The 27643-nt window shown below is 40.2% G+C and overlaps 1 protein-coding gene across 1 annotated transcript in view; it reads right to left on the reverse strand.

Moving 5' to 3' along the window:
- Positions 1–23940, reverse strand: part of SLC12A2 (solute carrier family 12 member 2) — a 66719-nt gene extending 42779 nt beyond the window's left edge. The window contains exons 1-2 of the mRNA XM_067316742.1: positions 23125–23940; positions 1341–1460 (exon numbers count right to left, since the gene is read on the reverse strand). Of these exons, the coding sequence (XP_067172843.1) occupies positions 1341–1460; positions 23125–23739 (735 nt within the window). The 5' untranslated portion in view covers positions 23740–23940. The remainder of the gene's footprint in view (positions 1–1340; positions 1461–23124) is intronic.
- Positions 23941–27643: the final 3703 nt, after the last annotated feature.

Here is a 27643-nt window from a genome sequence, read left to right on the forward strand (position 1 = left end):
CATACATATTACATAGTCTCACACCTGCAGTCATTTCCACTGATTATTCATTTCAGTTTTTAATACTGTCTGAATTATCATACAGTCTTCCCTCACCGCTTCTCAAATTGTTTCACAAGAACAGATTCTTTAAACAAACAAGTTTAGGTCTTAGATTAAAAAGAATAAAAGGGAACCTAAACGTGATTAAAAAATTACTACCTTGACCAAGAAAGTTACAGTACATCAACAATTGACACTACTAGCATTTCTCGACAAAACAATAAATCATTTGGGCCTCCACCTTAAGGATCCAAAATTCATACTGAGCAGTCTCAGAGACCCGTTTTAGATCTTCCACTATCTCTCTTTCAAACACTAAAGCAATAACATACTAAATATTATCTTCAAATAAAAAAACAAACAAATACCCGAGCAGGAAATACTCACCTGGGCAACTTATGCCTACCAGGAAATACTAGTTGCAAGTTTCAAAACCACTGAAAAGGAAGAGACTGTCTTCCACAAAACTTACAAGCAAGAAGACTTACAAGACAGTTGCAAAATGGAGCTGAAGAAGATTACTGAACTAAAATTAGGTAATCTGAGTTCAGTATTTGATAACAGAGTGTTGCATTTGCAGCCTCCACCATAAAGTCTTACAGGTTTGGATAGTATGTATTAATTATGGTTTCTCTTTGCCAAAACACTAAAAATAAATAAATATGTACTTGTAATAAAATCCCTCATATCACCCTTATAAATTTTCATTACTCCAAATGGTCACAGAGTCCCAGAGTTTTTAACCACTGTGACTATGCTAGTGTTCAGTGTTAGACTTCCACAGCTTACAAAAAGTCATCTTCTCTTAACAGCTTCAACAAGACTTGAGTAGTTGATCCAAGTCAAGTTTTGCACATGTGGATACTCTCCTCACAGTAATTTTTGCTTCTCTAAAAACAACTTTTCTATTTCAGTCCAAAAATTTAGATCCAAAGTGAATACACAGAAGCGTATTCTCTCCATTTTCACATGCCTGTGTGACTTAAGATGCTTGTTTAGTAAAAAAGTAGATTTTTTTTTTTTGCTTTTTAGAAATTACACAAATTCAGAACTCTAAAACCTGTGCTAAGACACCATGATCCCTTTAGAACTTGAAGCCTTGAAGAATTTTTTTTCTTAAATTTCCATACAAGTATAAAAGTGACCCTTACTAAGGCTATGACATTTTTCACAAGTTTCATACCTGTTTTTTTTGTTTGTTTGTTTGTTTTAAACAGAGCTAATACAGTCCTCCAAAAATAAGGCTGTTAGAAAGATCGTATCTTTTTAAGACACTGGAGTACAATACATCAGCTTACCAATACACCTTTTATCCAGCCAAACTTGACTACCCCTTTACTATCTGGCGTGTAAGTGGCAGCTGCTTCCCCAGCTGGCGTTCCTTCCTCTCCATTTGCAAAGCCATCTTCAAAGGGCTCCTAGAAAAAAGGGAGACCGTTTATCTTTTATGTGCTTAATCAAGTCCCAAAGGAATTTTATACTCGAGTTGTAAGAAACATAGTCTGCTTGTGCAAACAGAGAAAATAAATTAAAGGATGGCAAGGCAGAAATTACTAAGGCTTTCCTCTATGTTCCTTGCACAAGACACTGCCCATGGATTTCAAGAAATATAAACCAAACATACACACAATTTAGGCATTCTGTTTCAGTTAATTCAAATAGATAGCAGTCAGAGTAATAAATATTTTTAAGAATCAGTCCTAAAGCCCTAAGAAACAAGTATCTGGTCTTTTTCTATAAGAGTTACAAAATTTCACTTTCAGTGACTTATATGGCACAAAGTTTTATTTCTTAATCTGAAAGCGTACACTGTTCTACCACAAATTATTGGTCTCAGCTACAGCATTTCCTGTAGTCCAGACTTGGCTGTCATTTGATCAGTTTTTCAGGAAATAAATTATTCACTTCCCTGTAGATTGTTCTACTATTCATTGTAAGATGATGCTGCTAGAAAGGAAGGTGGGAGAGCAGCATTTCAGACAGAAGGAGGGAAGAAGTCTCTTTCCAAAAGCTCTTCCCTGTTTAGAAGGGAAGGATGACATACAGAAAACATCAGTCACATGCGTAGAGACCAACCTGTGGCATTCCTTTACAATTCAACTGTTAGTCAAGACTTCTGCATTGAATGGCTGTCTGACATGCATTAAAAAGAAGAAAGAAAACGAAAAAAAGAAGTTGCATGCTTCTTTTTCAAGAGGCCATTTTGTTTTGCCAAGCCAAACGAACCTTTAAATACTTAAACTTAATAGTTAAGTATTTCCTACACTTACTGTAGGGAAATCTTCAGGAAGCACTCAGGGCAAAGTATGGTAGTTATCCAAGGCAACAAGTATAAAGAATGAATACACTAGAAGAGACCCTGAATACCATTCAGAGAATACTATTCAATAAACCAGCTCAAGTCATATTTGTGAAGCAGCTTGCATCCCAAGAGGCTTAAGTAACACTTAAGCAATTAGAGGCTGAATCCCAATGAGGTAAAGGGCAAAACTGTTCGCTAAATAAGTCCAAATATATTGGACTCAACTCATACTTAAGAAATATGTTCTGTGCTGAAAGCACACACAAAGTCAGGAAGCTTACTATGAGATATTTTATTAATTTGCCCCTCCTTCTCTTCCTGAGACACTAATACCAAATACATACCAACAGCACAGAGTCCAGAGGAAATCTTATAGAACAGGCAATTATGGAGGGTGTCATCCATACTCCCTCACGATTAGAAGTAAACTTACAACCAGATTTAAATAAATAAATAAAATCAGATCATATCAACACAACCCAAAGGTATTTAGCACAGATTCAAGTCAGTGCTTCTCACCCACGTTCTTTGATATGCAATTCTCAAAAACAGATATAGCTGCAAGACCTCTAGAGATCCTGTGTGGCATAAGCTTTCCAACACTAGGCAGGATCACCATCAGTTTACCTTCACCAGAGAGCTTTCTTAAATGGTACATCGTCTTGTCTTCAGGAGGGAGAAAAGGAACAGAGAGCTACCCAATTTGCTGAACTGTAACTTTTCTGGTAGGAGAGAACTAACAGCTGTAACTTCTTGGAGTTCTGCATAGCCTTTGACCCAATTAATCTGTTTATTTGCTGATTGCTCATATCCAAACACCCAAACTTGAAACCAATCAAGTAAGAAATGGCATATGATTCATTTAGAGTAAAAAAAACAAAACAAAACAAAAACAAACCATGAGGACCAAGAAGAGAATTGAGGAGCAGCTACATTTAAGATCTTTCATGGAATTAACTCTTGCATCTATATGTGAAAAAGAATATTAATTAGCCAACTTTTCTCTAATACATACAGCTATAAGCCACTCACCCACTGAGCCTATGCCGACCTGCCTAAACCAGAAGAACTGAAGAGATGGAAATCCTAATCAGGTTTCTTGCCCAACTCAGGTACTCATAACAGGAAAGAACGAGCCTACATCTTGCTCCAATATCCCTGATCACCCTTCCTTCAGATGGCTTTCCCCCAAATGCAAGAAGATGGATTTATTAATCAGAACTCTTAGGTTTTAAGGCCTTGATTATCCAATAGCTTTTCTCATCGGGTACTGCTGTCTCCAACAACACTTAACAGAAGTTTCTCTCCCCTTCGCCCCCCACCCACCTCCAAAAATGGAATGGGGAGATTTGTTAATGCATAGGACAGATTAGAAACATAAACAGAAAACTATAAGCCAGGCCCTTCTAAAATGAAGAACATTTCTTTGATATTTGACTTTTCATATATACAAAAACTTCTGAAGGCAATTCAAGGTAGCGAGATAGTCTCCCACAGCTGGGGGGATAGAAGAGCCCAATGTTCTCATTAACACGAGCTCATTTGTTTGCTTCACTGAGGAATCCTCCTTAAGCTCCCCCTAGCACCAGTAAACAGAGCTAGTGTGCTAACAGACTGTACAGATAACTACAAGGACCTTTCCAATCCCTCAGAGAAAGTAAAATTTATTTGCAGATAAAAGAAAATCTAGAAGGAAGAAACTTCTCTGACTACAAAAGCCTGGCTCTGCTATCTCCGAAACCTACATAGAGAAAGCTTTCATACTTTGAGGCTCTAACAAATCTCAGTTAATGAGGCAGAACCAATTGCAAAAGCAAGAGCAGGGAACCCCCTATTTGATGTAATGCACTTCTATTTCTATACTATGCTGCATCACCATGGGAAAATTTAAAATGGGTATAGAAATTTGTCAGTGTCTGCAACTTAAGCTCTCTGTAGACTTTCCATGCTAAAGTTTACTTTCCCATTGTACTCTACATTGCTAAATTAAGCAGCCACAGCAGTCTGAGAAGAAAGAATCCCAAGATCACCTTGAATACTCTCGAACACAGCCCAGTACACAAATGACATCCTAAAGCTAGTTTAATAAACATGTTCTCAAAAATGACAACAAAATCTCCATACGAGCATGCAATTCTGTAACTGTACATTATCATTCTTTCATGCAAAAAACATTTGTGTTACTATAGAAAAGCAACACATTATGCTTGCAACCAATTTAATTTCAAAATCTGGCATAAAGGCAGTCATGTTTATACTATCTAAGCAGTTTTTAATACTTTGGCTAAGACAAGTGCCAGCATTTGATAACATCTTTTGGTATTACAAAAAACAATGTCATGTTTCTAATAAGAAACAATAAAATCGTTTTTTGAAAAGACTGGTGAGAGGAGGAGCAGGGAAGGGCTGGAAGAAATCTGTATCTTAATGTCCTACAGTGTTGAAATGTCATATGTGACTGAGGTAGTTAAATGCTGTAATACTGAGTCACAGCACTTATTTTTTTTTTTTTTAAAGCTAGAAATTTTAATTTACTGCACATTCAGGTTTTAAAGAAGGCTGAGAATACTCTAGGATGTAGTGTAACAGACAGTTATATACCTCAGGGTTTATATGGCTGGCTGAATATTGGTAGAATCTACACACTTAAGCAAGCTATGGATTTTAGTAGAACGCTCAGCCAAGTCCGTAGCTCAGCCTGTCTTATTTTGTGAAGCTGATAATGGATCATTACTGATCTTTTGAGTTATCAGTTACCACATCAGTTCCAAGTTATGCACGCTATGAATACAAGAAAGTTTTGTTTTGTAGGTCTTGTCTCTCTACACTATGCAATATTTTTTAGGAAAATATTTTCAAGTACATGCAAAACTTAATAGCTGAAAGGTTATTGCTGTTTATCAGTGCTAGTGGGTGCCCAATAAAGCACCAGTGAGAACATAGATACTACAAAGTGTGGGCACAAAAGAATTCCACTGCGCAAGGCTCCAAGTTTAGTCCTTTAACACCAGACTAATAAAGCACCACTGTGGTTTCAGCTGTAAATAAAGCAGAAGTAGTATTTTTCATGCTTGTGCTCGTGAGGAAACACAATGCTTTTACTCAAGTCACATACTGAATGAAAAAAAAAAAACTCACTAGCACTATTTTAAAATGGCAATACACTTACAGTAAGATCTTCATATCTCACTAGAACAGCAATGCACATACAGCAAGATCTTTGTAAACAGTCAAGATAACACTAATATATCCCAGAGCTGAGGAGAGGAAGGATATGAGGGGAGGAGAAAGAAGACTGAAGGCTCTAGCACTTCGAATCAGAAAGAGTCTTACTGGCACAACCATTTATTACAAAACATTTTGTCTTCTATTATCTAGCAAGTCTAAAGAACACAGAAAGTTTCAGTGTTCACTTGTACTGTTTAAGAAAAGATAAGGCACATTCACATGTCGATGGTTCCATTGTACACTGAATAGAAATTTAGGCCAGAAACAGTTAAATTCTCCTTCTACACAGAAATTTCCACTGCTGTACCACATTGCACTCAGAAGTATGGATAATCTGCTATTTCATCTCCAGTACGGGTTCATAAGTACAACAATAAGTTATTTGTGCCAACTATGAATAGCCTCTCCATTTATTAGAAGTGGACTAGAAAAGACTTGTTAGCCAGAAGAGACTTTTCATATGCAGTTTGCAAGATATTGGTGTCTGTAAAAGTTTCTCGTCAAATAAGAACTGCTATTTAGCTTTATTGAGAGCTCTGAAACACTTAATAGTTGTGTAAATTAAGCAGCATGCTTATTTTAGAGGCAAGACACTCAGGTTTTGTTATATATATATGAGGTAGTACTGAAATGAATGTGTATGAACATGAACTCATTTGCTCTTGTTTCTTTTCAAATATAGTAACATGGAAGGTTCAAGGAAGGGACATGACATCCATTAAAGGGTAGGGATTGCTATTAAATGCTCTTAGAGTACTTAAGTTCTAAGGTTTTCTTCACTTTTTTGACAGAATAGTTTAAGTTTACACATTTTTTTTAATCCAAGTATAACCTCTGTGGCTCCATAGTTTAAGCAGAAGGCTATACCTGAATACTCTGTGCTTTTCTCACAGTCCACCTGACTTGGAACGTCCTGTGTAGTGAATAACTTCTGCAGCTAATCTTTTCTGGTTCCTATTACTCTCATATAAAACGTGGAGGCCAAAGAACCACATGGACTAGAGCATTTAACTTTTCTTTTTCTGCCATTCCAGTGTGACCAGCTACCAATTACAAATACCATACAGTAAGGGCTCTTCCGCATGCACAAATTCCATAGAAAGAATTCACAGCTGTAGCTTCTTCTCATCTTAGTAGGATAAGGCACTGAAGCTGTTTAAATAGCTAGCACTATCAAGAAGATTAAACAAAAATCCTTCTCTTTTCCAGCTCCAGTGTCTGCAGAAGTATTTGAAGATGCAGTTCTGTTAAGTTTAAACATTTTAATCAAGAAAACAGCCATTCACTTTCAAAACTGTTTTTTACCTACATATTCTGCTACTCAGCATGGTACTCTTGTCATTGAACTCACTTCTGGAGAACAGGAAATTAGGCAAGCACCTTCTTTCATCAATTGAGCTGTAGACAGAATGATTCAGTATAAAAATGGATCTCTGTCCTCACCAATTATAGAAGAGGCCTAGACAACTTGCTTATGCTTTTACCTGCCTAGGAGTTTTGTGTTTAGAGATGTTTAGAGTAATCATCACTGATAGCAAAATTCACTTTCAAGAGAATGAGAGACTTCCATACATCTTCTACAGTCCTCACTGCAGCTTCCATAGTTAGTGGCAAGCTGTTTGCTACATCTTCCCACAGCAATTTCTTGATATTTTCTAAAGGTCAATTTTACAGGCATCCACCATTTTTAAGAAATTTCAGTTTGTGGGAGGAAAGACTGGCAAAATGTATTGATCCAGATGTAGCATGCCAGCTGTCTCAATAGCCAAGAATCGTTACTTGTGGAGATTACATTCTTAAATAACCACACTTTACAGTTACGCACAGTTAAGACTATGGCTGCTAAAATACAAAACTACAGAAAGACAGTACATAAAATTTTCAAAGAGTTAACACAGCTCAAAACAGGGGTGGTGAGAAGTTTTCGTTAGTTAGTTTCAGACTTATTCCTCTACCTAGAGTGTGAGTAGGAAGAAAGTGACAGGTGCTTAAAAAAAGTTATCAAATATTGCAGAATTATTAAATGTCTTGCCAAAAAAAGAAAAAAATCTTTGTGACTTCACTGGTGAGAATTTGATACTTTTGGTTTGTTTCTGAATTTATACCTTTAAGATTTGTAGTGGGAAAGTGCTAGAACTTTTACCAAAGGACTTCTTTTTCCTTAGGAGAATCCCAGGTTTCTAGCTTTAGATATTTTGGGGAAAAACTCTGGAAAGCTCCACAGCTGTTGCAAAAGAAGGAAGATCACTATTCTCCTTAGAAATGGGAATCAGTATGATTACTTAGTCCATATCTCTACTGAGACTCATAAACCCTCTCAAGTAATAGACATGAGAGACCTCTACTGATATTGACCCAGAGTTGAATGTAAACACTGCTGGCTACCTGGCCCATGACTACTATAAGCCCACATGTGTACCCTACTTTTGCTGAGAGCACAGGAAGCAAGAGTTTGAATTGCAATATGAGGCTGAGTTTGAAGTATAGAATTTAAATGTGTATTCAATAACACCTGTGTAGAAGGACATGCACTGCATTTACATTGCTAAGATCTAACTACATAATGACAAAAATTCCTCAGAGAGAACTAACAATTTCCAGGATTGTTAAAGAAACTTTAAGTCTTTCCCTGAATGGGCAAGCCCTCCACCTTCTCTTCTGGAATGCCCTTTTGGATTCTTCTTTCCATCCCCACCCTGTGATATTTTTAATAGCCTGAAGAAAAAAAAAATTAATTGCCAGATATATTGTATGCATAGAATAACCCTGATGACCCAGCCACTTTGTTGTGATGCAACAGCAGTGACTACTTTTATAAACAGTTCTTTATAGGCAAAATAATTTAAAGTGTGGTCTATACTAGCAAAGATATTCAGCCAGCTATTAAATTTTTATCAGATGACACTAAACTGTATATCCAGCACATCTGGTCTTTAAACACTGCATTTGCAGCATGCTAATATTTGCATTCACCATACAGAAGTGCAGATACACGGTTTGTACTTAAGAGTCTTTGAAAAAAAATGGTTACACATTTTAATGCTTTTATTTAACCAGTAATCAAAGAAACAAAGAGCAAAGGAGTTGTGTCTCCTTTTTAAAACTTATAAATCTCTATGGAGTGATTTTAAGCATACTGTTGTCCAGAGAGGCTACTAAAAATAAGCTCTATTGTTGTATTATGTATCTAATGGACTAGACTGATCTGTCTGCTAATCTTTCAAAATAGTTCTGGTCCACCTAGTAAACCGGAGTAAAAAGAAGATGATGGCAATTACAACCTATGTAAGAACATATTTTCTCAAGTCTTCTACTCCACAGTAGCACCCTATTATGTTAGCAAATATATGAAAATAGCTTTCCTAGGATCTTGCAGGTGCTATAGACATGAAAATATTTAATGGCATTTTCTTTAGAACAGTTAGTCCATTCTGATGGACTAAATCATAAATGCTAGTGATTAACCCAATTCTCCTAGGAATTAGGATTTTATTCAAGTCTAGGAAGACACATTATTAGTCAATCTTTAGACTTTATACAGTAGAAAGGATATATTTTCCATTAATCAATTTTTCCTGTAACAGAGAAGGTCTGAAGAAGTATACCTTGCGTTTGAGTCTTCATAGTTCTTCAAGAAAGAAAAATGAAAGATGAAAAAAATTCTGTTCTTCTCCCTCCAAAAAGGAGCAATCTTTGATCAGTAGTTTCTTGATTATCTGGATATAATCTCAATTTGCACTGAGGCACAAGTTCATTACTACAGCAAAGCTGTCCCCAATAGTCGTCACCCTTTCAAAAAGGAACTAGCAAAAAATAGACAGTCACAGAGAGCCATGCACTTACATCACAACCTGAGACTCATGTGCATGAGCTCTTTATCAAGCAAAGTTTCAGATCTGATTGTCTGACTGAGAATACAAAGTATTTCAGTATTTAACTATAGGAGAGGAAAAATAGTTCTCAGCAGTCTTTCACTTGATCCGCTGACACCGATTTATTTTTATTCACTTTAACCTACTACTGTTCAAAATATCTCAGATAATGTTCAGTTAACTTTGCTCTGGAGACTAACAACAAATCATAGTGAGTTTTTAACACTAACTTTGAAACACACTTTAGCCAGCTCTGACAACTTTCAAATGTTTTCTGTAAGGGAAATAAACATGTCTAAAAGAAAAGTAGTATTATAGATAACTATTTGAACAATATTTTGCACCACTTAACAACACTCTGGTAAGGAGCAATCATTATTGGCACAGATAATTTCTTTTGTAAGCTAGCAACACTAGCAATGCTATTGTTGACAAACAGCTGTCATCTTCTCTATACTGATCTGCTTCAGAAGTACTACCCCTAAAACTGTGTTAGATGTTCTCATTGCTTTCATTTATGCCAAAATACAATTCAAGTGGACCTTCTGTTTGAGAGAGCTTAAAGTTTTCCCAAGCCTCCTTCCCATTAAGATACAGAAACTATACAGTCTGTACCAATATCCAAACCTGCTTGAAGGAGTTACATCTTTAAAAAGAACACCAATTTACTATTTAGAACTGTAAAATGATGGCTGTATGACACAAACTACTTATTACATGAGCAATATCAAAAATCCTAGCAATGAGCTTCTGAAGAACAACATGGAAGTCCAAGAACCAAAAAATATTACTTACTATTTCACCTGAAATAGCACCAGATTGAAAGATTCTGAACGTTCGGCAATTTTGAAAGAAGAAAGGCAGGAGAAAGAAGAGGCAATCTGCTTTAAATTCCTTCCAGACCAGTAAGCCAGAAGATAGCAAGAACGTAAGCAGTCAAGCTACCTGCGGTAAGCAGCAATCAAAACAAAGCTACCTACTTTAGAGAAAACAGGGCAACTCATGAAAAACAAAACAAAAAAACATAATAAAACAACATAATATAGTTTCTTCTGCCTAGCTGGAAACCATTCAGAATTCTTTTAAACAAGCATCAACAAAAAGATGCATTACAAGCACTGTCACACAGTTCATTATATCTGAACTGATCATATAAACAAACAAAAGGAAAAGGCCCAAGGATGTAAAGAAGTCGTTGAAGAATCTCATAAGACACAGCAACTGGAAGTTAATAGCAGAAACTCAATGCCTGTAAAAACAAACACAGTGGAAAAACCCTACTCTGTCTACAGCTCTCACTATTCATGAATGAGGTCTTTTCTGAACTACCATAAATAATTTCACAGAACTATCATATTGTTGCTCCGTAACAGTTGAATCAGAACACTGAGAATAGCTCTTTAGTAGGAAAGAAACAGAAGATAAAACCAGAAAATTGCCCCAGAATGAGTAAACCATGAAAAAATTGGCAGTATGTCTGCACTTCAAATACTGCACTCAGTTCTGGTTCTTCCTCACCACTCCTCTTCTGAGATGAAGATAGGAAAGTTATCATGAGTTAGCATGGACATGTTTATTTAGGGTTTAAATACACAAGCTTGGAACCATCAAGCAAAGTTTTCAGGCAGCAGTTTCAGCACAAGAGGAGAAACTTTACCACATAGTTTAGAAAAAGCTGTGCAACTACTTGCCACAAATTATGTGGATGACAAGAGATTGCATGGGTTCAAAAAGAAATTAGAACTGAGAATTAAAAAAAGAAAAAAACAGAAGCTATTAAACACAAGAATACTATTTAAATTGGAGATTGCTGGAAGAATCAATCATTATATGTTTGCCTTGTTACTTATACTCTTTCCTGAGCAGCCAGCATTGGAGATATGATATTGTGCTAGACAGACTTTTGGGTTGACTTAATACAACCATTCTCATGTTGCCAGAAAGTTTTAAATTTATGTCCATCAAAGCTAGAAATTTGAATTATAAAGCAAAAGAGTTGGATTTTAAGAAGGGTTTTGAAAGCATTAGAAGGACTCACATGATATAGAAGGTGCTGATCTACTTCTGAATTTCATGGATACAATAATGTAAAAGGAGAGTTTTGCTGGTTACAAAGTTGAGAAGATACTCAAAAGCTGGTGATACTTGCTCAGATACAAAGATTGCAGTGTCTTAAAATGGAAGTATTAACATATGACTAAAATTCTCTAGTCTGAGCGCCACTTGCATGTTACAGAAGATTTTTTTGTAGGACATGTCTGCTAGAAGTCTCATCCTGCCATCCTCCCACGTTAAAAAAAAAGAAAGAAAGAAAGAAATTAAACTAGTGAGCCCAACCATAGATTCATTCTTCATTACAGCCCTCATTCTGACGAAAGAAGAGTGAGGAAAGAACAGATCCTAAAACCAGAAGTAGGTTATCACTTTTTACCTTTTAATTACATCTCTAATTACATCTTATCTACAGATATAACACAATCTGGCAAGTACATTTAATACTTCAAGCAGGGTAATACCCAACTGAACACAGTTTTATCTTTCACTTAAAGATTGTTACTTATAAAGAGAACGGCTTCCATAGACACATAAAGCAGCTTACAAATTCCTGATAATTCTTTGGTTAAAAATAAAGTTGCCAAGTTCAAGAAACAGATTTAGATATTCCACAGTAGGTTTTTCAGGAGTTAGACTGAAAGCTTGAGTGATCAGTATTGCTACCAGTGAAAAAACACCAGTCAGGTAGCAAGTACCGAAGAAAAATGGCAGAAAGGACATGTCAAGATATCTGTAACCAAACCCCTCTTTAGCATTTTCATTTAAAAAAGAAAGAAAAAAAAGGGGGAAGAAAAACCCTACACACTTTCAAGGAATTTTGGGAACAGAAATCCTACCAGCCAGTCATTCAAAAACCATTTATACTAAATAATACATTCATAATCAGTAGAGCTCGGTATCAGACTATTCTTTCAAAGGAAGTATTCTTTTACAGAATACCAATCAATACAAATAATGCAGATCAATGTCTGAGCGTTAGCTCTCAAACGCCAAAAATAAATACAAACATTTGGCCATGTATAGTGTTAGATCACAGCTATCAACTGCAGATCAAAAAAATTCAGCAGTCAATGCCTTGCTTATCATGTACTTCATTGATTAGTTTTAAGCCAGGAACGAGTTATAGCAAACTTGCTCCTCGAATTTATAATTCGCATCATCTCTCCACTGCAGTGTGTTTCTCCTTGTTTTAAGCGCAGATGAAATGCTGCTACTATGCACTCTGGTTCCAATACCTTTACATTCATAACCTAAAAAGTCTACTAATCTATTCAATGGCACCCAGAAGTTACCTACAGCAACAGGAAATACATTACCCAGATAAAACATGATCTTTTCTCAAAACTTGGATTCCTTGAATCAAACATGAACAGCTTGAAAAAGGTTTTCTTTGACTGAAACTAGTAACCAATGGTTTGTGTTTACAGCCAAGGGAGCAAAACTTAAGTGTTCTGGCTGTACTACCTTCTCTACAATTACATATTTAAAATATGGCAGCAAATGTCTTTGGCTTCCACTTCCAGAGATTTTAGAAGAGACTAAAACAAGCACAGAACACTAGTATTATCTTAAGCCAAGTACTCTGATTACAGTGGAACAGTTTTAAAGACAGAAGAAAAATTTAAAATTACAATTAACATGTCAACTGAAGAACTAGTCAACTACAAGTGTCTGCCATCAGCTCATATTTCAGTGTCTTGCACTCAATGCTGTTTTTGACAGAGAAACATTAAGCAGTATTTCTATAGATGTATATTACATACTATTCAGTTTTAAAATCCATTTTTACTTTAATTCTTTTAGGATAGAGAATTATCTGTTCTTCCTCCCAACTCTTAGCAGCAGAATTAAGTATTAGCCAGGCTAGCAAGATTTTATCAAGAAACTTACTCAGGCAGCTGATTTCAGCTTAACAGTATACCACTCTCATCGCACAATGGGGTACTTATAAAGGACAGATAGGAGCCTTCTTCATTAATGTCACCACCACTTAGGTCTTACATGCATGCAATTTTATTGAGTGATCTCTAAGTATAGCTTACTAGCCACACCAAAGCAATGGATTTTTCACTCTGGTGTACATTTGGTTGAAGAAAAAGGACTGGAAGCAACTTGCAAGTGAAGCAACAAGAAGAAATGCCCATACGTAAGAGCACTTTAATTGGTGGAAATAAAGAGAATCTTGTCTTTGGTTGAACTTGATGTACTTGATCTGACCACCTCAAAAGACAGACATGCAGGGAAAAAGAAAAAAAGGAGCTGAGGGAGACAGAAATGTCCCCTCCCCCCCACAAGTTACACAATTTAATCAAAGTTTATGATAAACCCTCCCTGCCTCTTTTTCTTTTGTATTTCCCCAGATATTTTAGGAAAAATTCCTTCCGAGGGAAAAATTCAGGGCAGCAGATGGCAGTCATAGCAATATTTCACAATCATTAAGTCACCTCACATTAAGCAATCCAGGCATTTGAACACTGCACAATATTCCAAGTTTGATCATATCCCTTTCTTTACTTTCTTCCTCTAATGCACCATTATGAATTTTGCTTTTTTAGCTCTTCATAAGCAAAAAAAAATAGCAACGCTTACCTAAGCATCTGATCAAAATAAAGTCTCTCTCAAGGCAGATTGCTTGCTAACTCATCTAGAAACAGAGACAGTGTCAATGCTATTTCATCTAATTGTTATAACAATGGTACAGGAAGTTCAGATTCAAATCTTCAAATTTCTTTAAAACAAGTCAAGGATTAGAAGCTTTGTGATCTGGGCTTCAATAAACAGAGAAAGACTAGCTATATTTAGGGAGGGAAAACTGCAGGGGACAGCATTCAAATCTAGATAGCAAGATTTGAAAACTTGCACCCAGCATACAATGACCAGGTTTGAACCCTTTCAAACACAGGGTGCTGCAGGTACACAAGAGTCTGGTCTCCTGTCTGCAATTTAAATAGTGTTTCCCCCCACACACACACCAAAAACATTACCTAGAAAATAAGAGCATTTTGCAACAAGATTAAAAAAAACTCTTTACATCCTCACATATCAATTCACATGCCCCTCCTTAGGTATAGGAGGATAATGAATACTCTGGGCAAGTTGATCATGTGAAAATGAAAGCCAAAAGGGAATTCAGCATTCAGCAGCTGTTCTATGTGGCTGCTCTATCACAGATTCACAGTGTTCATGTTCCTCACTCCTAGAAATATTCTAGGAAAAGTCAGGCCTTTCTGATAAGAAATAATCAACATAATCTGCCACCATCAAAAAATAATTTTAAAAAAATTTCTTCCTTTGCCAGGAAATATCTGGAAAAGCCTCCACTTATCCTAGCTATCAGGAAATGGCATCATTAACATCTAGTCACAAAAAAGGAGGCACAGCTTACCATACAAACTGCAAGTGTGACCAATCTGTCCAACATAAGGAAGAAATACACATACGGTACTGCACACCTTGAGAACGCACCCTAGCCAGGAACAGCATATGCATTAATATTTAGAAAACTCACATCCCAGTTCTGGTTCTGACAGAACACTATGTTTAATAAATGTTCCTGCTTTTGTATATATATGCAGTAGGCCCTTTCCAATTTAAGTCAAATCTTACCCTGCAGATGTTACAGATCTTTACAGTGGAGAATTAGGACCGTCTGGTGAGGAACATGAGCTCAAAGCTTTAACTCATTCCCTGCCCTCCCCAGAAACAAACTACTAGTTCAATTAGTACACCAAAAAATTTGATTCTTTCCACAAGAATCATTGTACTGTGAAAGATAACCAAAGTAATTATTCATCACTGCATATTGGTCGTCATATTCCTTTGGATATCCATTGAGATGAAAAGAGAAACCACACTTCTCTGAACAACAGATCCAGTTCTAAACACAGGTAGGTTTCACTTGAATATCTGAACAACATGAAGCTAATACATCTCTAACAGCTAGAGAGCTTTTAAGTGTTTCATCAATTTTCTTGTTCTCCAGAACGAAGCAGATGCAGCATTTAATTGCTTAAGAGTTGAATCAAATTCTATTAGCAAGACACCTGCATAGCAGTTTTGCATATTTAAGTATGGGTCAAGAAATATGATGTTCTGTAAACAGAGCTAAAAGAATTCCTCTTTGTCTTGCTGAAAAACTTGCTTTCAATACAGAAAATTTCCAAGTCTTCTAAACCACCTCAAAAAAATAGGTTAATGTGAAGAGTTCTTGCAACAAACAATTTTCATTTGTTTCTGCAAAACAGAATATTATGTGTTTCCCACTCAGGAGTTGGGGGTGGAGGGTAATCATACCACAGTACAGCATGAGTAACCTTATCAACATTTCATTTTCTAATTAGAATTCAATTTCTAAATGTAATGAGTTTGTGAAAAACATTTAAACCATAGTCTTATAATAGATAAGCAGCCTACAGAAGTAATTCCAAAAAAAACCAACAGGCCAATAAATCAATTAAGCATTGGCTGAACTTTTGCCAAGTTATACCATGAAGTGGTAGATACAGCTAAAGGCACAGTACCCTGAGCTAGTACCAGGCTGGTAGATTTACACAGCCTAGCACTTACTTGTACTGGTGCAACATTACATTCAAGCCAAAGTTGCCAAACTGCTTCCAGCTCAAAAGTACCCTACTAGGAATAGTCTTAAGGGTTTCTGCACCATGCAAATCTTTAAAATAAGAGTAAGTTGAAACACTAACCTGGCACTGCATTCTCTCCACAGCTGCAACAGATGTTGCTATTTTCTTTGAATTCAGAAACCTGAATAATATGATACAGTAAGTTTTCAGAAGAAAAGTTAACTCGGGAAATGAAGATGCAAGAGACAAGCTTCCTTACTAAAAGGCTTCAGACTGAGATTGGATAAGAATTATTTTGTTACTTGTCAGAATCCTAAGTCAGCTAAATTCATCAGCCACAGATAATACATTTTACTTAGTAAGTTTATGAAGCTTAATCAGCATGTTGAAGTGGAGAAATAAATAAAAGGTGTTCCATGTGCTCAAGCTGCAAGAACTGGACAACTCCCAAAGTACTGAAAGAAAAGTATAACAATTTTAAGTCTGGTAGTAAGTTGTTTTTTTAATAGTCAACAAATGAGCATATTGTAATTGCTAATATCTATATAAAAAAGAAAGGAGAAAAGGTTGATTTGTGTTTGCCCATGTTACTTGAATATTGTATGAGGTTTAAGAAAAAGTTCTGAAGGATGTGGAGGAAGATAGTATACCAGTTCAAATTACTCCAGAATATTAATCTTGCCAATCTCCTTCTCTGCAAGAATTTTTATTTTTTTCCAGGAAAGGAAATCAGAGGAGGTCTAATCAAATACACTACCAAGAGGGAAAAAGTTAATCTGAAGATGAAGATTAACATTCATTCCGCAGCCCCTTCCTCTTTAACCAGTTCCGAAATAGCTTACACTGAAAGAAAAATCTGTCAAACCTGAGAAATTATTGCTTTCCTTTCAGGTTCTGGTCTTGAACTAGTCTTATTGATAGTGACAGCATATCAGCTAAGATCAGTTTATTAAGGCCAGGCTCCTCCAAAAGGGCACTCCCACCTTCCCTAGTTGTACTCTTCTCTGCCTGCAAATTACCAGGCCTTCTCTTCTGCTGACATTAGTGCTTATGGGGCACAGCGAATAGGATCAGAAAACTGACCCAGGTTATCCAGTGGGAGCTTTCTGCAAGTTTGGTTATTTTGTTTGCTTTCTGTAAGCCAGACTAGTTCCCATATCCAAATCAAAGCTGTGTAAATACAAATGTTAGCCCAAGAGAGAGCACAAGAGTTTACTCTTTTCAGCAGCAGCCCACCCTCAGGTTGTACAACTATAACTTGTTAACATCATTCAGTTATCTCCAGCTTCTCTGCAATAAAACAAAAAGAAAGTAGCATGAACAATATTAGTGGTTTGCTGAAGATGGTTCAAGGATTCTGTTGTTCCACAGGCATTTTGGACTAAGGACTATGATCACAAAGAACAGATTAGGAGATTCATTATGCAGTTTAAAATTACAAAATGCACATGGTCCTTATAAAACACAAACCCTGGAGGACTAATATAAATCACTGCTGAGACAGAGCAGTATATTAACTATCACCATCATCAACAAAAAAAAAAGAAAAAGGGAGAAAGAAAGAAAAAAAGGCAAGTGTGATATCAGGACAAGTAAAGTGAGGATTTTCTAATCAGAGATAAAAAATAGCATTAAAATGCCATTTCATGTGATGCTAGTAAAACTTCTTCTGGGTACAGGTGCATGGAGCTCAATGTTTTTAAGAATGATGAACAAGAACAGTTAAATTACAGGCTTCTAGGAAGTCCAGAAAACAAGACTAAAAAGACCTTGCCTTGTTTTATTTTTAGTAAGATGAAGTTCAGAAAGAAAATTCAAATATTCTTTAAAAATATAAAGAACAACTAGAAAGGAAAGAAGCTGTTTGAATTAAATTATGTTGACTTAAGAACTAAGAAGCCTACCGCCCATGAGTAAGATTCAACAAGGTATTAAAAGACCTCGATCTGCTAGAGGTCCTCAGTCTTCATTTAATAGGGGGAAAGGGGAGGGACTAGTTTTTAAAAACATAGACTTTATATGATATGGTCAGCTAACCTGATAGCCTAGAAGCAATCTAGAATCATCTTCTAGTCTTATGATCCTAGTAAGGGCAATTTCTAAAGTTTCTTCTGTGCATCTTTAGCTGACCTCTGCTCTCTTTACAGATATTGTTAGAAACAAACAAAGAATTAGGAAAAGGTTAGATGTGCAGCAGTCACTTACCATTTTCAAGAGCGTAAACATTCTTTGTTAACAAGCAGTGCTAAATGCAACCTTTTCATTAAGCTTTAGTTAACATTTTAACAGTCACCATATAAGATCACAATGCTCTTTCAAGAAAGTACAAATCAAAGCCAGAAAGATAGTTGAAAAAACTATAATTATCTAACCCGAGTCAAAGTCAATCCATCCTGCCTCAAAACTATCAGTAGCGTTGCCTTTTTTCTTACTTCTGTCTCCAAGATCAGAGGACAGATGCATGGATTTCTGTGTGGGAGGAAACAGAGTGCACAACTGCATTTTTAAATGTCGTTTGTTTTGGGGGGATGGGGGAAAGGAAAGCAAAGATCTTTCTCAGAGATCAGTGCCTTCTAGTCTGTCAAGGGAACCAACTAGTATATTCATTAAGCATTTATCAAACAACAGAACAAAACTACCAGTAGAGGGCTTGGTTCACATACCATCTACTTACTGCAGCTGTAAGTGACTGAACAAAAGACATGTTAAGTCAAAATCCTTCACATACTGCAAAGTTTCTTCTTCTCCAAAAAATAACCATGCCAATTAAGGCAATGCTAGACTAAAAATATTATATACTAACTCATGGTAGTGCGTAACTAGAACACCACCCAATTCTGAATGTTTACAGGCATTCACCTTCTAGAGAGCAGAACCATAAGGTCTGTAACATTAGGGTGATTTTTCCATTTAGGAAGATACAAAGGTAGATTTCAAAGTAAAGATGAAACTCCTTTTACATACTATAGTTTTACTTACAGATTTAGCTGACCTAGGCAGAACAGCTATTCCTAAACTGCAAGATGATTAAAAAAATAATAATTAAAAAAAAAAAAAGCGCTAGGCTATTAATCTTCTTGATGTCTGAAGGCAGTTCCCCCCACCACAGGAGAGGACACTGCTGCAACTGCAACAAAATCCTACAACACACAATATGTGGTTGCCGTGCAACTTCTTTGCCAATAATCATTATTCTCAACTCTAAATCTCTGGAGACTGATGCTGCTGCAAAGCAGCATTGTATCTATGAGATTAGGGACTGTAACAGCATCACCAAATTCCCTCTACCATCCCTCTAAAGAGAATGAGGATTAATTCATACTAATTGGATAAGCAACAGACTGATCACATTGGCTATCTACAACCAGTGGTAACCAAAGACAAGCCCCCTTGCTTGAAATGGACCATGGTAGATCAAGTCCAGTAGTACACAACTCATCCAGATTAGAGCATCAGAGCAGCCACCAGGTGCATTTCCACAACCAGCTTCAAGAGCAATTCCTTAACTTTTGTGCTATAAAAGTTACTGTTGTAATGACTAAATAACACTTGAGGTGATTAAACACCTATCCTACCATGACAGTAAGACAAACTCTTGTCATAAGGTACCCCTTGAGTACGTATATGTGCATCTTCCTCAAACAGTGCTTTTCTGTAAGAACAAAACCAGAAAAATAGTTAAACATATGAATCTTGTAAACAAAATTAAGAAGAACATTTTTCTGCCCTTTAATTGGCACTAGCATCAATATTACTGGAAGAAGTCCCAAGATATATTTACCTTTCAAAAGGAAAAAAGAATAGTGCAAACTTTAACTGTAAGATAAAATGGCTAAATTCAGAGCAGTGAACCACATTATTAGCAAACAGAGTTTTGGATCAATCTTGACACAAAATAACTGCCAACTTTGATGCACCAGGTCAAGAAGCTAACCAAATCGAAAACAATTGTTATCTCCTACAGCAAATGAAGCATTTGGTAGGCATAATAGTAATCTTCATTTAGTGCCAGTTTTATTCAATGGTACTAGGCCATATCAGCTGCTCTACTAAGTTGTTGACACACATACTGTGAAAGTTAAGTTACTGCAAAAAATCACAGCTAAAGAAAGGAGTTTAATTTTTCAAGTTTGTAAAAGTCAGGAAAATATCTTATCCTTAGTGTAAGGTATTATTCAACACTAGAGACCATGACCAGTAATTAGCAGGAACTGAAGTCACTTTGGGAATGGAGACAAGAGATCCCCTGAAAGTCTGGCTAAAAAACAAACAAAAATGCACAATGGAGTTTTGTGAGCATCTTTTCTGTCAAAAAGAAAAAGGTATGGCACCTTCCCGATTTAAGCGTTGGTAACTCTCTCTGGACAGAAAGCAAATGTACAATCACAGATGTGGTATGTTTTTCCCATTTCTGGAGTATAAAATACAAGTATTCAATGCTATTATTATGCACGACACACCCTTATGCAGGTGGGTGTTTGCAACATTATCTCACACAAACTACTGTAATTCTGAAGTGGAAGAAGTGCTTCCCTTCTTCAAGTTAAGTCTCATTGCTTCCTACCATGTTAATTGCTTTGAAAGTGAAACCTCTTAAAACAGAATGGCCAAGTTACTCACTACACAGAATATCAACTTAACTTTTGAAGTTTATGCACGTGACAGTGTTTAGAATGAATAGTGAAGTATAATATCCAGCATAACAAAAAAAAAAAAAATCACAGGCTGCGTTCCCCCCTCCCTTTTCTTTTTTCGAAACAACACTTAAAAAAAAAAAAGTTTCTTCATGTAGATACCTATCTACACCACAGAACAAATACATGACATTTTAGAAAACAGTAATTTGACTTAAATAGTGCTTATAATGCAACTGCTCTAAGAGTGATCCAGGAATCAGGTCCACCCACAGCTCCAATATACCATAACCTACCAAGAAAATTCCTTGCTATGCTTTCTAATAAAATATGAAGAAACCATGCTTTTTAGACTATGTTAAATTCTGTGCTGAAATGTCTCAATAGTGTCATAAAGCACTTCCTTGACTGCTACACTATAAACACATTCAAATCTTGGCTGCCAAGGTTAAAAATTCAGGTAATGTTCTGCTTACAGGAAAGAATATCTAAGAACTTGCACCCTTCTCCTCCCTCTCATCCTAGTGTGGACCAGAAGTCAGAAATTTGGAAAAAACTCAGCCTGTTTTCATCTATGTTGCATGGCTTTATATACAGCCTATCTAACTATGCACAAAACAGTAACTGGTCACTCCCACTGAATACTAACTTATAATCAGACTAAAGAAGAAAGTCAGTTAACTCTGTTAGGAGAGGACCCAAAAAGCAACAGTAATTTATTGTTACAGTTAGTAATGATTTTGATATCTACTTTTAGATGTGCTGTAGAGATACTTCCTCACAACGTCAAAAATGACTTATGTCTAAACATATGAAGAGTCATGGTTTCAAGAAACATACTTAAGGGATGAAAAAAAAAAAAATCACAAGTCAGTTCAGTTGCACTGAACTGCCTTATAGATAGTTGGGGGTGTGGGGAAAAACACAGGGCCGGGAGGGAAACATATTCGGGACAGCTTCATTCAAACCAATAAGTTTATCCCATTGACTTTAAAGGGCAGGAATTTCACCCTTAAAAACATGTAGATTAAGTACATCTTTCTTCTTGCCTCTTTCCAATAGTATGTGGGCTACTACATAATCTTAGGAACTATATAACTACAGCATAAATTATATATAAAGAAGGAATCTTATCAGTGACACATATTACATAAGCTAATGTCAAACACAGCAAGATATTAAAAGAAACAGGAGAACCTTAAAAGAACATAGGTGGAATTCCATAAGAAAACACATAAGGAGTGAAAGATAAGATGAAAAGAGTTCTGGAAGAAGAATATTCTTCACTTCATTCAGATGTAACCCACATGTTCCCTTTTTTCACTAAACCAGCAGAAAACCCACTAAAATATGTGCTTACTAGAGCACAGCCAAATACCAAGAGGCAATATTCAAACTGCACGAAAACAGCATTGTGATAGTCTAATGTGGCTTCCCTTTTAATAGGATCTAAGAATTACATCAAATTAATTTCAGGTTCAGCAAAAGCTTGTCTTTTAATAAAGATAATGCAAATAAACTTTCATTGTACCTCATCTCTAATAGCATCCTGACTACTCCAAAAAAGAAAAAACTTGACATGCACAGCTTGAAAAATTTTGAAGCCTTCATCACAAAGCCCTCACAGGCAGGGCTGTTTAACACGACTGAAGAGATTGCTTAACACGAAGGAGCCTCAACTCTATCTATGCAACCTTCAGCATCATGCAAGAAGACCGTTTGTTTCAGCATTATACGTGCAGAGGGAGAGGGGAGATGGCATGCCTTTTCAGCTGGTTAGGAGATAAACATCTCGTCACCACTAAAAGCTAGTGCATCCTTCTATTTTTTTTTTAGTATCTCTTCCAAACATTTTCATTCCCCTCCCCAACCTAATACTCCTTGCAGACCTGGAGCTTCCTATTTGCTGAAGGCAATACAGACTAGAAATGAAAAACTGCTTGATCTACTCCACAGGAGACCCTCCCTCAGTTCTGGAGAAAACATCTGCCCTGCAGGCAGATAGCTGTAACTCTCTCTTATGCTGGGGGTCTAGCTCTGAGAAATATAGGGGAGAAAACACCCACTGCACCAACTGAAAGAGAACAAAAAGATACAAGTGACTCCATTCAACTGCACTGCTCGTATCGTTTGGAGCAGGGCGGGCTTTCGCCTCCTACAGAAACCTACCTACATTCCAGCCCAACGCACAAGCCGCCAGAGTGAAAACAAACCCTGAGGAGTAAATATGCCGCCGAGATGTCACCGCAGCGGCCGGGGGCGGCCCCGGCGGGCGGCAAGGGTGCGCCGGCCCGGGGGCAGCCGCCGCTCCTCGGCGGGCCGCGCCGCGCCGCGCCGCCGGATAACGGCCAACAGCCGCCGGGTAACGGCCGGCGCGCGCGCGGGCGGGCGGGGGCGCGGCGGCCGCTCACCTTGTCCAGCTCATCGTGCAGCTCGGCCAGGCTAGGCCGGATGAGCTTCTCGCCCAGGTCGGCGGCCGTGTGGCGGTAGTGGTCTATGCGGGGCACAGCGTCCATGGTGTTGTGGCCGAAGGTGCGCAGGTAGTAGGTGTTGGTGTGGGTATCGTAGTAGTAGTGGTGGTGCCCGCCGGAGTGAAGGCTGCCCTCGCTGAGCACCGTGTCGCCGCCGTTTTGGAAGCTGACATTGCCGCCCTCCGAGCTGCCGCCGCCGGGCTCGCCGGGGCTCTCGTCGCCGGCCGACGGGTCCACGAAGTTCACCCGAAACCGGCCCTTGGCTTCCTCGCTGCCCTTCCCGGCCACGCCGCCTTCCCCGGCCGCCTTCAGGGGCGCCTCCGGCGGGCGGCCGAAGCCCTCGGCGACCAGGTCCACCTGGAAGCGGCTCTGGCTCGGCGTGGGACCCAGCGGTCTGCCCAACGCATCGCCCACTGCTGCCGCTAGCCCCGCGCCGCCCGCCGCGGCATCCCTGTCCTCCGAGCGCGGCTCCTCATCAACGGCCCCCGGCACGGCGACCGCCTTCGGCTCCGCGGAGCCGGACAACGGCGTCAGCAGCTGCTGCTTCCCCTCCATGTCTCCTCCTCGGGCGGCCGCGCACAACCCGCGGCGACCCCAGCTGCTCTGAACCCCCCCTCGCGGCGGCGGCGGCTCCACAGCTTTAAGCCGCCAACCAGCGCCCGGGGCTGCACCGCACCGGAGACAACGCAAGGCGCCGCGCGCGCCCCGCCCCGCCGCAGCGCCAGGTGATGATGCTGCCGGTGCCGCCGCCGGCGCTCCTCCGCCCACCGCGGCAGCCCCCCGCCTCCCCGCCGCCGTGAGGGGCGGCACGCCCGCCCGCCTCCTCCCCCCCCCCGCCGCTTTCCGCTCGCCCCGGCTTCCTCTCGGCAGGAGCCGGCCGCGCCGCCCCCCGCGCGCCGGCTTCCTTCCTTCTCGCGCCTTCCTCAGGGCGCCGCGGCCCCCGCGCCCGCCGCCCCCGGCCCGCCCGTCAGCCCGGGACGCCTCCCCGCGGCGGCCCCCCCGCGCCCGTGGCTCTGACAGCGCCACGCGGGGAGCAGCGGCCGCGCCGCGCCGGGCGAGCCCCCGCGGCTGAAAAAGCGAGCGGCAGGGGGCCACCGGGCTGGCGGGGCGGGAAGGAAGCGGCCGCTGATGCCCGCCCGCTCTCCCTCCCTCCCACCTGATCCCGGCTCCGCAGAGGCAGGAGCTTGGCGGCGGAGGCGGCCAGCGCAGCCCAGCGCAGCCTCGCTTCTCTTCCCCGCTCGGAGGAGGCGAGATGCGGGGGGCCGGCGAGGCCGCGAGCGCCGCCCGCTCCCGAGGCTCCGCCCGCCGCTGGCTGCGGCGGCAGCAGAGGCGCCCCGGCCCGCCGGCGGCGCTCGCGGCGAGGGCGGCGGCGGCTCCTCTCGCCCGAAACTATGGCCGCCGGCGCATCCGCCCCGCCGGGCGGCGAGGGGGGCAGCGCGGCGGGGCCGCAGCGCTCGCGGTCGCCAGCCCGGCGGCGGCGGCGGCGGCGCGGCCCAGCTCTCGCGAGAAGAGCGGCGGCGGCGGGGCCGGGGGCGCTGCTCGGGGCGGCGGCGGCGGCGCGCTAGGCGCGGGGGCCGCGGGCTGCCGCGGAGCGCTGCCCGCCCCGGGAGGTGTCGCTGTAGGAGGCGCAGCCCGGGCACGTGGCCGCCCGCGCCCCCGTCCCGGCTGATGGGATCCCCGGCCAGCGGGGCATTGCCGGGGCCGCAGGCGATGCGGCCGCGGGGCCCGCAGGCCGCGGGGCCCCGCAGCAGCCTGCGAAGCCCGGGGAAGGCAGCGCAGCGCCCGGCTTGCGTAGCCGCCCCGGGCAGCAGGGCTTCGCCGCCCTGGATGCTCCGTGTGCCAGGCCTGCCCGCCTGGTCCCTTCCTCTCCAAGCGCGGCGCAGAAGCCTCCAGTCCCACTTGCCCCTCGCTGTCGGGCACCTGACCCTTGCTGTCCACCACCCAGCTGCTCATAAAGCTGTCCAGATGTAGAAGGGATAAATACGGCTCAGCTAAATAAGTGCAAAGATGGGCGTGCGCCTATGGAGAAGCAGTAAATGCTGGCGGATGCATAGGAATGTTTGCACAAGAATGTCTTGAAGGAGGAATGAATGAGGACAGCAAAAGTAGCTGGTTATTGCTAGAGCATTGTTTTCCCCTCCCTAGCCTCCCCGTCTATTCCAGGTGCGTACCAAAATTCTCTTTCTCCGTGCATAACAGATCCAATGTAACAGGTCTCTTTCATGTGTCCTACATTGCACGTCTTTTCCCCTGTCCTCTTAAAAGGTATTCTTTCCCTCGCAGTCTAGATGGACAGTTATTTAATTCAAAAAATGGGATAGCTCCATCTCTTTTCCCTCGCTTAGTGGAGGATAGACATCTGGATAATTCATTAAAGTATGGGTAGTTACCACTGAGACTGAGAGGTGAATAAAATCCTTTTGCTCCCATAGGAAGAAATTAGGAAGGACAGGCCAACAGACACTTTCATCATCCGTTTTTATTTTATTTTGATAATATAATAGCCTTTCTGGACTGACGAGTCTGATCGATGCAACAGATTTGCTGAGAAAGGGGTAACCGTAAGCCAAAGTATTTCAGTACTGTTCTGGCTGAGACTGGGGCAATTCATATATATACTTGAATGTAATAGCTGACAGAATACTGGGGGAGTTAGGCAACCGTTACCAAAATTTCTACCTGATTTAATTGCTAAAAATCATCAAGCTAACATTTACCTAAGTTAGTCCTGACAAGTGATGGCACCTGTTTGTTTCAAAAACATTTTGTTTGGTACTTCTTGGTTCCTACTTCCATGCCACAAAATTTAACACAAAAGTTTGAAAACCTTTGGTTAAATTTTGTTCCATCTAAGTAAGTACTAGAAGGGTGCCACTTAAGTTTTGAATAGTGTACATATCAAATTGATTTAGCTAACCATTTTTTCCACATAAATTCATACACAGCTCATTGCCAGATGAGTACCTAAATTTCCACAGTATATTAATTGAACTGTTTTTCCTTATTATGTGATTTTAATGTTCATCTCCTTTGCCTAGAAAGTCTGAGTACCAACATCTGTTTTCTAGCTCCCCCCATCTCTACATGTTTTATTTAAATTCACAACAATTTTGGTGACATAATCCAGCAGAAAAGGACTGGAGTTTTAAAACAACAAAGTTTGTTTTCTGTAACAGTCACTTAAAGGAAGAAGTGTTTCAATTTTAGGGATGTATGTGTGCATAAAAAAGTGAGGACTCTTCAGTAGTTCCAAAGATGGGGACACTGATCTTTTTGTGAGTGTTTCGTCCGTAGAAGCAAAACAGGGGCAAATGGAGCTCTTGTATTTGTTTAACTAAGTGATAGCTTCAAGAAGGTGGTCCTGATGCATTGAATGGGGTGAGAAGGAGAAGGCCTGCTAGTGAGAAGATGTCAGGGACACAGAGAAGCCCTAAGAGCACATCATTCTAGTGGGAGCACATGAAGCCACCTGGGGGAGACCCTTATGCAAGTGAAAGAACAGGACAAGACACAGAACTCTTAGTAGATGGAGTTTGTGATGTGCACCCATCTACTGTAAAAGGAGATAATGATAAATCCTGGCATAGAAGAAGGTGAAGACTTGGGGGTGCTACTACAGTCCCCAGTAAAGACATAGAAAATGGAGGTCCAAAGAATAGGAAAAAGATGGATGAGGAAAATACAGGCCTCACAGAACCCATAGCATGGGGGAGAACAGAACAGAACAGCCATACTGGGTCAGACCAAGGTCCATTTAGTCCAACATCCAGTCTGCAGCAGTGGCCAGAAAGAAAGAGTGCCAAGGGAAGACCCTAAGAACAGGGCAAGCATATATGATAGGTGTTCCAAGTACTTTCCCAGCCTCTAAGCCTTTGCAGCCAAGGGGCTAAGCAAGCCAGAAATGCTTTCTCTTCTGTGAACTTGTCTAGTCTTCCCTTGAAGTTATGTAAATGTTGAGTCTCTGCAACATCCTGCAGCAGGGATTTCCACATATGAAAAACAAGGGATGAACTGCCTCCTTTTCTTTGTTTTGAGCTTGCCATTTGCTAGCTTTACTTCATTTGATACACTTGTGAAATACTGAAAAATGCAACCTCTTTACAGCCGTTTGGACCTTGCCTAGATTTCTCTCTTTCTCTCATTTGCCTCTTTTCCAAGCAGAAGAATCCTAGTTAAGTCATTTCTCCTATGGACATTTTTCCACATCTCTGATCATCCTTGTTCATCCTCTTTGGTTCTACCAGATGCTTTTTGAGATGGGACACAGTATTCAAAATGCAAGCGCACTGTGAATTTATATGACATAATGGTGTTCTCCATTTTGTTCTCTATTGCTTTTTTCTGCTGTAGAGTGCTGACCTGAGATTTTCATAGAACTAGCATAATCCCAAGATCCCATTTCCTTGGTAATAATGATCAGCTCAGAGACCATCATTTTGTGAGTGAAGTTAAGATTGTT

This window comes from Apteryx mantelli, chromosome Z (genome assembly GCF_036417845.1).
Source record: "Apteryx mantelli isolate bAptMan1 chromosome Z, bAptMan1.hap1, whole genome shotgun sequence".
NCBI lineage: Eukaryota > Metazoa > Chordata > Aves > Apterygiformes > Apterygidae > Apteryx > Apteryx mantelli.